At 56.2% G+C, this 11828-nt stretch overlaps 1 protein-coding gene across 1 annotated transcript; it reads right to left on the reverse strand.

Annotated features, from left to right (window-relative positions):
- Positions 1–4567: 4567 nt before the first annotated feature.
- On the reverse strand, positions 4568–9805 carry LOC138835259 (uncharacterized). Its single transcript, XM_070033830.1, has 5 exons — positions 9575–9805; positions 7261–7490; positions 6768–6858; positions 5488–5687; positions 4568–5199 (listed from the first exon to the last, which is right to left on the reverse strand). The coding sequence occupies exons 1-5, from the start codon at positions 9669–9671 to the stop codon at positions 5107–5109; spliced, it is 711 nt and encodes a 236-aa protein (XP_069889931.1). The 5' UTR covers positions 9672–9805; the 3' UTR covers positions 4568–5106.
- Between the last annotated feature and the right edge of the window lie 2023 nt (positions 9806–11828).

Here is an 11828-nt window from a genome sequence, read left to right on the forward strand (position 1 = left end):
CACCAGTGGCTCACGCCTGTAATCCCAGCTAACTCAGGAGGCTGAGATCGGAGGATCACGGATCGAAGCCAGCCCAGACAGGAAAGTCTGTGAGACTCTGATCTCCAATGAACCACCAGAAAACCAGACGTGGTGCTGTGGCTCAAGGGGTAGAGCGCTCGCCTTGAGATGATTAGCTGAGGGACAGCGCCCGGGCCGGAGTGGATGAGTCCCAGGGGCAGAGGTGGAGCCGGGCCTGTGGGTGACCCGCGCAGGGCGCTCGGCGTCAGCACCGCGGACAGCGCCCTGCCAGGCCTTCATCCGGGCACCCAGAGGCTGCGGGCTGAGGATCTCCGTGTGAAGCCCCAGGAAGGAAAGTTCAGTCTCATCTCCAAGAACCAATGCACAGACAATAAGAGAACCAGCGAACGCAGACTGGTGGCATGGCTCAGGGGGTAGAGCACCAGCCCAGCAAGCCAACAGTTGACTGGAGGAGAACCAAAGTTCAAATCTAAATCACACCAAAACAAACAAACGCCACCACTAATAAGAGTAATATACTTTCTGAAAAAACCCCACATCTTAAGCACGGTTTGGAAGGATGATGGGTATGGGGAAATGTTCTGTGTTTGTTGGCCAGCCCTGGGATTTGAACTCAGGGCCTGGGCGCTGTCCCTGAGCTTCTCTGGCTCAAGGCTGGTGCTCTACCACTTGAGCCACAGCACCACTTCTGGATTTTTCTGTGTATGTGGTACTGAGGACTCGAACCCAGGGCTTCATGCATGTGAGGCGAGCACTCTACCACTGAGCCACCTGCCCAGGCCCCTGGCTTTGAATTTTGTCAGATCTCAGCCTCCTGAGCGCTGGGCTTCCAGGCGGGATCCGAGGGTAGTGTTTTCTATGTGTTAGCGCACAAAAGCAACATGCATATTAAAAGCAATGCGTTGGCCAGTGCTGGTGGCTCCCGCCTGCCATCCCAGCCCCTCAAGAGGCTGAGAACTGAGGATCCTGATTGGAACTCCATGAAACTCATCTCCAAGGAACCACAGTAAAACTGGAAGTGGTGCTGTGGCTCAAGTAGTAGAGCGCCAGCCTTGAGCAAAAGCAGCTCAGGGACAGGTTCAGGCCCTGAGTTCTAATCCTAGAACTGGCTAAAATGACTCACACACACACACACTTCATGCATGAAAATAAAGGCTTGTGTGAACTTACAGTGATGGAGACCCACGTGGAGGAGGCTGTGTGGAGGAGGTCTGGGTGGAGGAAGTCTGGGTGGAGGAGGTCTGGGTGGAGGAGGTCTGGGTGGAGGAGGCCGTGTGGAGGAGGTCTGGGTGGAGGAGGCCGTGTGGAGGAGGTCTGGGTGGAGGTGGTCCCTGGCCGCTTTGTCTGGCCACAGGTCCAGGTCCTGGGTGTTCCAGTGACTGCCCAGCTCTCTGGGCTCCGCCTTTTCTTATAAAGCCGAAGCAGGCCACACCCACCACCCAAATCCATCACCAGCCACCAATCATCTGCTGGCACTGCCCAGGCGGGGCCACGCCCTGTGTCAGCCGCAGACCCTGAGGGCTGTAATCACGTGTGTGTGTTGGTGCCAGTCCTGTGGCTTGAACTCAGGACCCGGGCGCTGTCCCTCAGCTCTGCTCAAGGCTAGCACTCTACCACTTGAGCCACAGTGCCACTTCCGGCTTTTTTCTTTTTGCTTATGTGGTGCTGAGGAATCGAACCCAGGGCCTCATGCATGCAACGAAAGCGCTCTACCACTGAGCCACCTTCCCAGCCCCCATTCTTTTTTTTTTAACCATAGTAAATGTAGGGGCCCAGCCCCAGTGGCTCCCGCCTGTCATCCCAGCTCCTCAGGAGGCTGAGATCTGAGGATCTTGGTTCAAAGCCAGCCCAGGGCAGGAAAGTCTGTGAGACTCTCATCTCCAATAAACTACTCAGTAAAAGACAGAAGCGGCGCTGTGGTTCAAGTGGTAGAGCGCCAGCCTTGAGCATAAAGAGGCTTAGACACAGCGCCCAGGCCCTGAGTTCAAGGCCCAGGACCAGCAGACAACAAACACAAAACAACTAAAGCAGGAACAGCCAGGCCTGCAGTCCCCGCGGGTCAGCCACAGATCCCAAATCCCTGCTTTGTGCCAGTCCGGGGCCTCGAACACAAAGCCTGGGCCCTGACCCCATTTTCACTCAAGGCTGGCGCTCTACCATTTGACCCACAGCTGCACTTCCGGCTTTTTGCTCACCAAATGGTGATCAAATTCCCCCAGGCTTTTCCGCCCAGCTGGCCTCCAGGCCAGGCCTCCCGAGCCGAGCCTCCTGATCAGCGTGCATGGGGGCAGATGGGCGTCCCCAGCGCCTGGCTGTCTAGGTCAGGTAGCTTTTAGTGTGGTAGCACACGCCTGTAATCCCAGCTCCCGGGAGTTGGAAGCTGGTCCGGGCTGCGCCTGGACTGACATCCCGTCTAAAATAGAAGTGAGAAGCATGCCAGGAAGAACGGAGATGAAGTGTGTGGTTTTAAGGGCCGAGCAGCCGCAGCGCTTCTGAGAACAGCCATCATCTGTCTCCCGGGAATCCACAAGGCTCCATTCAGTTAGGGCCGGGAGGGCCTTTGAAATGGCCGGCTGCGGCTGCTCTGTCTGGTGTTTTATCCGTGGTTGAGCTGGAACCCTGGGCCTGGGTGCCGTCCCTCTGCTCGCCCTGGCGCTCTCCCCCTTGAGCCACAGCGCCACTTCCAGCTTTCCTGGTGGTTCCTGGGAGATCAGAGTCTCCAGGACTTTCCTGCCCGGGCTGGCCTTGAACCTCGATCCTCAGATCTCAGCCTCCTGACAGGCGGGAGCCAGGGGTGCCCAGCTGTGCTGTTTTTGTGTCTGGATTGGCCTGTGATCCTCTCGATCGCTGCCCTCTGTCAGTGTTTTATGCAATATATACTGGGGGGTGGGCGGGGGGCTCCTGCCTTAGCTGATCAACTGGAAATTTCCACCCCAGGGCAGAGACAAAGCAGCAGTCACAGCCCTGGGCTCTGGTGGAGGGGGTGGTTAAGGTTTGTCTAGGGTAGGCGCCTGCTAGTGGCTGTGGCTGCTTGGCTGGAGATCAAACCCCGGGGAGGACCATGTTCACAGAGCGCGGGCGCCACCTGCTGTCCAGAGCAGGAAGCGCGCGCCAAGCTCAGGGCCCTCAGCCTCCTCCAGGGCCTGGGCTTGAACTCGGGTCCTAGGCACTGTCCCCGAGCTCTTCAGCTCCCGGCTCCATGTCTTATCTCCGATGAAACACACACACACACACACACACAGACACACAGACACACACACACACAGGCCAGGAGGGCTGGGCAGGTGGCTCAGTGGTAGAACACTCGCCTAGCATGCATGAAGCCCTGGGTTCGATTCCCCAGTACCAGACACAGAAAAGGCCAGAGATGGAGCTGTGGCTCAAGTGGTAGAGTCCTAGCCTTGAGCAAAAGCAGCTCAGGGACAGTGTCCCAGCCTGAGTTCAAGCCTCAGGATGGGCAAAGAAAGAAAAAAGGGGTATTTTAGTTCATACACTGATCAACAGGATTCTTTTCCCGTGGGCTGGAGGCGTGGCTCAGGTGGTAGAGCACCAGCTGAGTAAGAACTGTTTTTCTGACAAGTTTCAGCCTTGCTTAGGTGTCTTGGTTTCGTTGATCACTGGTTTTAAGTGTTCACACTTTTCAAAGACCTAGCCAATCACAAGTGACGATGAGCCCAAGTCCTGACCAGTCAGAACGAGAACAGTGATGGCCAACCCCAGACCTGACCAATCACAAAGAGTGTAGCAGCAGCATGAACATTAAAACCTGTGCAGGTAACACCCTGTGTACTTAGTTGGCCATGGGTCTTGAACTCTGGGCCTGGGCGCTGTCCCTCAGCTCTTCAGCTCATGGCTGGTGCTCTACCACTTGAGCCACAGCGCCACTTCCAGTTTTCTGGTGGTTCATTGGAGATGAGTCTTATGGACTTTCCTGCCTGGGCTGGCTTTGAACCGGGATCCTCAGATCTCAGCCTCCTGAATGGCTAGGATTACAGGTGTGAGCCATCGGTGCCCCGCTGCGTACTTTGTTATGTGGTTAACTCCACCTGGAGATAATTCTAGAACTTTGTTTTTTTAAGCTAGGGACACAGCCAGGTGCTCAGTGGCTCACCCCTGTAATTGTGGCTACTCAGGAGGCTGAGATGTGAGGATCCTGGTTCAAAGCCAGCCAGGACAGGGAAGTCCATGACATGAGATTTATCTCCAATGAGCCAGCAAAAAGAAGTGGAACTGTGGCTCAAGTGGTAGAGCTCTACCCTTCAATTGAAAAAGCCAGCCAAAATGTAAGGTTCTGAGTTCAAATCCTGGTACTGGTGCTCTTTCTCTCTCTCACATACACTTTTTTGGCCAGTCCTGGGGCTTGAACTTTGGCTCAAGGCTGGCGCTCTACCACTTGAGCCACAGCACCACCTCTGGCTTTGTCTGTGTCTGTGGTGCTGAGGAATCGAACCCAGGGCTTCCTGCACGCGAGGTCACTAAGGCCACATTCCTAGTCTCCGCTTTCCACCTGTGTTTAGAAAATAACCAATCCAAGGATCCGGTTCAATCATTTCCTTATGCGTTTATTTGCTACTGAAAATGACACTAACGTCAAAAAAATCTGTATTTATTGTTCAAGCTCAAAACCTTTGAAAACCAGAAACTAAGTCAGGCATTGTTATGTGATTACCCAGTAGGGTGTCCGTGGTCTTCATGTGAGTATTCTATCTCTCCTAGACCTTAGCCAACAAAGTGGCGAGTGGCGTTCACCTAGAAAAAGATCCGACCCCGGGGACCACGCTAAAGAAAGAAGAAAACGTGGGATGGGAGGGAAAAATTGGGAGAGAGGGAAGGGGGGCATTGCCCCCCCCAAAAAGAAATCAACTCCCCTTTCTAACAGTAAGAATTGAAGAAAAAAACCAAAGGAGAACCAAAAAACCCCAATGACCCAGCAACTAGAAAACCCCGACCCAGTATACAAAAGATCTCCAAAATCCTCAGCTTATAAAAGGCGTGCTTTGTGCTTTGTAGTTGGATCGGCGCCTCTGACCGTCCAGGCGGAGTGTGCCAATCCACGAGCGTGATTGACAGGTGTCAATCACCGCCCTAGCCCTCTTGGCCCTTCTCCCCATTCCCCGAAGGATCCTCGTCGTTAGCCAGACAGTAACTGCAGGTGCAGCGGAAGGGCCTTTCCTTCACCTGCAAGAAACGAGGGGACACAGTCACTGAGATCCGGCAGTGCAAAACGGAGCCAGCCTGAGGATTTGGGGCACCAGCCTTGTGAAGGGCTGGGGGTGGACGCGCACGCCTGTAATCCCGGCCGCGTGAGGGCTGAGGATGGAGGAGCGAGAGAGGCAGACCAGAGAAGCCAAAGTGGAGCTGTGGCTCAGGTGGCAGAGCACCAGCCCTGAGTGAAGAGCCCCAGGGCTGCCCGCTGAATGAATGAATGACTGAATGAATGATGCACGGGCTGGCCCGGGAACTCACCGGGGAGGACCGCCAGCTGGCCGGCGTCCTGCGCCTGCGCCGGGCGGCCGCGGCCTCCCGGGCACTCTGGCTCTGGGCCAGCAGGTCCAGCCGGCCGCCGCGGGCGGCGTTGTGCAGCTGGCTCTGGAGCACGAAGCTTCGGAACAAGGCGACCACGCTCCTGGAGAACTCCGTGAGAGGCCGGCGCGGGCAGGGCACCGCTGGAAGGCAAGGGGGGAAGCCATGCGTGGGAGGGGCCCCATCTCAAGTGGCCGGCCCACGCTCGTCGGGCCTGCCTGCAGCCTGCTCCACCACCGCAGATGCCAAGGAGGAGGCCTGAGAGGTGGCCGCTGTCTTCTCTCAAATAAGGGGGTGCCGAGGCGGACGCAAACCGCTCGTAAATGCCAATGAGACTCCTGGACTCTATGGATTTTTCTTTTGGCTGTCTGTCCTAGAACCTGAACTCTGGCCAGGCCCTGAGTTCAAGCCCGCGAGCTGGCATACATACCAAATGATGGGAATTGGGGAAGGGGTTCGGGTAAAGCATAGATCACTGCGTAGCCAAGCCTGGCTTTAAAATAAAGAAACCTGGCACTGGAGCTCTTCCTTGTAATCTTAGGCTGAGATCTGGAGGCCTGGGTTGGGGGGGGGCCCCTCAGGCGGAAGCAACAACAAAATAAAGGTCAAAGAGTTAAGTATTAGCCAGGCTTCGTAGCGCCTGCCTGTAATCCCATCACAGACTTAAAGACTCGGGCGGGGGAGGGGAAACAAAGGAGGAGGCCACAATGCTCGATAATAAAAGTACCCATTACCTTGCTCTTTGTAATTGTAACCCCTATTTTCACAATTAAAAGAAAATTAAAGACTACAGCATGAAGGGTCTCAGGGAAACCTGCAAAGTAACCTCGCAGCGTGGACTGGACTTGGCAGGGTGGCTCACACCTGTAATCCCAGCTACTCAAGGAGGCTGCGCGCTGAGGATCCTGGCTCACAGCCCAGAAAGAACCTTATCTCCACAGAAAAACAAAACGCTAGCCAAATACGGACTGGAGACACGGTCCAAGCGGTAGAGCACCAGGCTAAGTGCAGTTCTGAGCTTCCTTGTCTGTGAATTGTGGACGGCTCAGCACTGATCAGACAAGGCTATGAAGCGGGTCGCGGGGAGTTTTGTCATTTCCTTTCTCCCAAACTGGCCTTGGATGTTGCATGTAGCACAGCAAACCTCATGCAATTCGCACCCTCTTCTTCTTTGCAGCCTTGGACCTCCACCGCCCTGAGCTGGGGAGGCTGGAGGGGCTCACCTGGTCCCTGAGGGGCATTGTCCTTGGGGGACATCGGAGAGATGGCCTGGTGGGAGGGTCCGGGCAGCGCTTCGGTGGGATCCTCCAGGAGCTGCTCGGGAGAAACAAGGAATTGGCTCCAAGATTCCTAGGAATATTACACACTCCAGAAAAAGCCTAAGTGCTGGAGCTCCAGCTAAGCCAAGCCATGGAAAGACTTGGGTTTGGGTTTTATTTTTCTGTATGTGGTTTGGTCAGTTGTGAGGCTCGAACTTGGGGCCTAGGCACTGTCCCTGAGCTTTTTATGCCCAAGGCTGTGAGCTCCACTTCCAGCTTTTCGGTAGAGTTCACTGGATCTGAGTCTCCAGGACTTTCCTGCCTGGCTGGCTTTGAACTGATCCTCACAATAGCAGCCTTGTGAGGAACAGGGATTACAGGCGTGCGATACCAGCATGGTTTAGCTCCTGCACGCCAGGGTTGGGCAGAGGCCAGGAGCACGTGCACACTTACTTACCCCTTGTATCTGCGAGTATCTGTTTTTGAGGATGGATCTCAAGTGTGCCAGCTTCTTCTTCTGCTCCAAGATCACTCTCCGGATGCCGGCCTTGGGAAAGGCGGGGTCGACCGGTGGTAAGAGCCTCAGGCCAGGGGCCTGGGGTGGAATTTCTGGCCTAGGAGAAGGGAAGCTGGTGCTGGGGTTCAGCGTCAAGCGTTGCAGGTCCGTGGCTAGGGCTTCGGAGGATTCTGGAAGAGAAGGAGAGGGATTTCTGCAAGGGGGAAATGGAGAACCACTTGCATCGATGCATCATCTCAAGTCTCTGGCCTACGCTCGTCAGGACTGTGTTTAGCCTGCCGAGCAGTGGCTGATGGGAAGGGTTCTTAGGAGTGGAGATCACTGGAAATCAGGCTCAGTGACTGCCTTCAGTATGGGGAAATCAAGGCAGAAGCCGAGGCCTTTGTAAATGGCAATAAACTGCACTCTCTGCCTTTTTTTCCCCCCTGTTCACTGAAGAGATCTCACCCATGTTTTAGGTTGAATGAAGATTGCACAGCAGGCTGGGCTGTGGTGGCTCACGCCTGTAATCCTAGCTACTCAAGAGGCTGAGAGCTGAGGATCTGGGTTCAAGTCCAGCCTGGGCAGGAAAGAAAGTCCACGAGACTGTGATTTGCAGTAATTTTCGGAGGAAAAAGAAAAAAAAGCCAAGGGGGGAAAAAGATCAACTAATATGAACTGTCCTTGTTATGTGGAGAAAAAAAAGAAGCCGAGCGCGGTGGCGCCCACCTGTCATCCCAGCGACTCAGGAGGCTGAGGTCTGAGGATCGCGGTTCAAGGCCAGCCCGGGCAGGAAAGTCTGTGAGACTCTGATCTCCAGTGAATCATAGAAAAAGCTGGAAGTGGCGCTGTGGCTCAGGGAGGGGAGCGCCAGCCTTGAGCCAAGGCTCAGGGGCAGCGCCCAGGCCCAGCTCAGACTCCAAGGACGAGGACAGAAAACAAAAGATAAAACAGCCTCCTCCTTCCCCCTCCCCCGCGCTGCTGCTGCTGGAGTTCACCATCCCCCACTGCCCATCTTCCATCCTTAATGCCCCCCCAGGCGGTGAACCCCCTGCTGCAATTCACCTGTTCCCCCTCTTTGTCTTCCCCTTTGGATCCCCCCCCCTAGTTTCTAGTCTGGATCCACTCACTCTCTAGGCCTCCTTATAACTGCGCTGCAAAGCACAGGCCCACATCCGGGCCTCCATGGACCCCGCCCCCCCCCCGGAAGGCCCAGACACCCCCAAGTCCATGGAGATGGGGGAGGGAAGGCCCAGACACCCCCAAGTCCATGGAGATGAGGGAGGGAAGACCTAGGATTCCCCCTTCCCCAAAACCCTGGAGATGAGGGAGGGAAAGCCCAGATCCCCGTCACACCCCCAGACCTGGAGAGGGGGAGAAGGATCCTAGACACCTCCAAGCCCTGGACGTGAAGGGAAGGCCTAGGCCCACCGCCTTCCCCAGGCCTGGAGATGAGAAGGCCGAGAACCCCCCTCCCCAAGTCCTGGGAATTGGGGGGGGGAAGGCCTAGAAACTCCCCAAATCCATGTAGATGGGGAGAGGTCCAGCCCCCACCCCTGAAGCCCTGGAGATGGGGAGAAGGCCCAGACATCCCCCCCAGGCCCAGACTCCCCCTCCCAGCCCTGGAGATGGGGGAGAAGGCCCAGACCCCCCCCCAAGGCCTGGAGATGGGGGAGAAGGCCCAGAGCCCCCCCCAAGGCCTGGAGATGGGGGAAAGGCCCAGACCCCCCCCCAAGGCCTGGAGATGGGGGGAAGGCCCAGACCCCCCCCAAGGCCTGGAGATGGGGGAGAAGGCCCAGACCCCCCCCAAGGCCTGGAGATGGGGGAGAAGGCCCAGACCCCCCCCCAAGGCCTGGAGATGGGGGGAAGGCCCAGACCCCCCTCCAGGCCTAGAGATGGGGAGAAGGCCCAGATCCCCCCCAAAGGCCCAGATCGCCCCCCACGCCTGGAGATGGGGGAGAAGGCCCAGATCCCCCCCCCAAGGCCTGGAGATGGGGGAGAAGGCCCAGATCCCCCCCCAAGGCCTGGAGATGGGGAGAAGGCCCAGATCCCCCCCAAAGGCCCAGACCCCCCCCAAGGCCTGGAGATGGGGGAGAAGGCCCAGATCCCCCCCCAAGGCCTGGAGATGGGGAGAAGGCCCAGATCCCCCCCAAAGGCCCAGATCCCCCCCACGCCTGGAGATGGGGGAGAAGGCCCAGATCCCCCCCCCACGCCTGGAGATGGGGGAGAAGGCCCAGATCCCCCCCCGACCCCCTCCCCAGGCCCCCCGGCTCACCGGGCCCGCCCCGGGCCTCCTCCTCCTCCGCCTCCTCCTCGGCCTCGGCCATCAGGTCGGCGCCGGCGCTGGGGTCGAAGGCGTCCGCGGGGTCCATGGCGGCGACGCGGCTGCTCGGGCGAAGCTCGGGAAAAGTATGCAGTCCGGAAAAAGCCGGCCGCGCGCCTGGAAGCTTCGCCGGGGGGCGGGGCCGGGGCGGGGCCCGAGCGCGGGCTTCCGCCGGCCGCGGCGCCCCAGGCCGCCCGGCCCGGCTAATTTGAATACGAGACCTGGCCAATCAGAGCAGGGCCGCGGCAGGCGGGCGGTCAGCCTCATCCGGGGGATTTGAATGCTAATGAGGGGCGGCCGGGGGCGTGGCGAGGCGGCCGGGGGCGTGGCGAGGCGGCTGGGGGCGTGGCGAGGGGGCCGGGGACGAGATGGCAGGGGGCGTGGCGAGGCAGGGGCGAGGGGGCCGGGGGCGTGGCGAGGCGGCTGGGGGCGTGGCGAGGGGGCCGGGGACGAGATGGCAGGGGGCGTGGCGAGACAGGGGGCGTGGCGAGGCCGGGGGGGCAGGGGGCGTGGCGAAGCGGTAGGGGCGTGGCGAGGCGGCCGGGCCTGGGGCCTTGGCTCTACTTATTTGAATGAATGAATGAATCTTCTCTCTAATCAACAGGGGGGAAATGTGTCCCAGGCCCTCCCTCCCTCCAGGGGTCGTGTGGGGATTTGGTTGGTGGGGGATCTGGGGACCCTGTTCCACTCCCAGAACAGGATAGAGATTGGTGAGCTGAAATTTATCTTGGGAGAGAATAGAAAACAACAACAAAACCCAGCTTTTTCTTCACTGACTGAAAAGGTCAACACACAGATCTGCAGATCTAGTTCCTCCCAAGCAAGAATAGAAAACAACTGGCGCTGGTCTTCCCAGCTACTCCTTCAGGAGGCTGAGATCTGAGCATTGCAGGTTCGAAGCCAGCCTGGGCAGGAAAGTCTGCGAGACTCTGATCGCCACTGAACTATCAGAAAACCAGAAGTGCTGCTGTGGCTCAGGTGGTAGAGCACCTTGAGCACCAAGAGGCAGATGAGTCCCTAAGACTTTTCTCTCTGATGAACTAGCCAAAAACCCTCAGTGGAGGCGTGGCTCAAGTGGTAGAGCGCCACCCATGAGCACATTTGTTTTTAATTTAAAGCTGGCCAGCCACGGGTGGATCTCGCCTGTCATCCCAGATCCTCACAAGGCTGAGATCTGAGGATCAAGGTTTCCCCAGGCCAGAGACTCCTGGACTCTGATCTCCAGAAGTGGGGATGTGATTCAAGTGGTAGAGCACCCAGCCTGAGCAATAAAGCTCAGGGACAATACTCAGGTCCTGAGTTCAAGCCCCAAGACCAGCAGACACAGACACACACAAACATAAGGCTGAGTTCGAATCCCATTGGTGATCTACAAGATGGAGCAGGTAAACACCCAGAAAAACAAACATGGTTTTATTATTTTCCAAGAAATCAATTTTAATAAGGCCCTTCTATATACATGTGCTACTGATCATTACACATCAAAATCTGTTTTTATTACAGCTCAAAGATTTGTCATTTCTAATTATTACCCAATGCCAAATACTCTACTGCATCTTACAGACTTTAAGCTTGTAAAATAGAAAACTAGAAAAAAATCCATTATTGCTTCTTTAGGTCCAAAGAGAAAATGGAATCGATCATTGATACATATAAAAACAGGTTTTTGGTGTTTTTTTTTTTTTTGTGCAAATTACTGCCATTGAGGCAGATGGCAAAATCCACCAGCCAAGAAAAGAAAAGGCAAAGCTGGGAAGAGCCAACAGCTCCTGCCTGTAATCCCAGCTACTCAGGAGGCTGAGATCTGAGGATCACCGTTCAAGGCCAGCCTGAGGGAAGAAAACTACTCAAAAAAACCAGAGGTGGAGCTGTGGTTTAAGAGGTAAAATACCAGCACTGAGTATAAAAAGTTAATGGACAGTGCTCAGGGCCTGAGTTCAAGCCTCAGAAATAGCATGTGTGTGCACACGCATGCAAACACACACACACACAAAGGAAAAATTAAATTACTGAATCACCTAATATACAGAATATTCAAAATTCCGGTCAGTGGATGGTAGCATTCAATAACTTCATGCACAGGCCGTATGTATTTAATTATCTCAGCACATAATTGACCCCCTAGTAGTTGACCTCTTCCCCATAATCCATCCCTATTCTAGCATTTTCCGAAGGGTCCCAGTTATAGGTCAAGCAGAAGGAACAG

The sequence above is a fragment of the Dipodomys merriami genome, unplaced genomic scaffold (genome assembly GCF_024711535.1).
Source record: "Dipodomys merriami isolate MVZ:Mamm:240054 unplaced genomic scaffold, mDipMer1.0.p SCAF_233, whole genome shotgun sequence".
NCBI classification, from domain to species: Eukaryota; Metazoa; Chordata; class Mammalia; order Rodentia; family Heteromyidae; genus Dipodomys; species Dipodomys merriami.

Bases quoted from the DNA above. Each gene is read 5' to 3' on its own strand.
- LOC138835259 (XM_070033830.1), bottom strand. From the start codon at position 9,671: ATGGACCCCGCGGACGCCTTCGACCCCAGCGCCGGCGCCGACCTGATG. The intron at 7,491-9,574 runs GTGAGCCGGGGG...CTTCTCTTCCAG, and splicing joins GGAGGCCCGGGGCGGGCCCG to AATCCTCCGAAGCCCTAGCC. The intron at 5,688-6,767 runs GTGAGCCCCTCC...CTTGCCTTCCAG, and splicing joins CAATGCCCCTCAGGGACCAG to CGGTGCCCTGCCCGCGCCGG.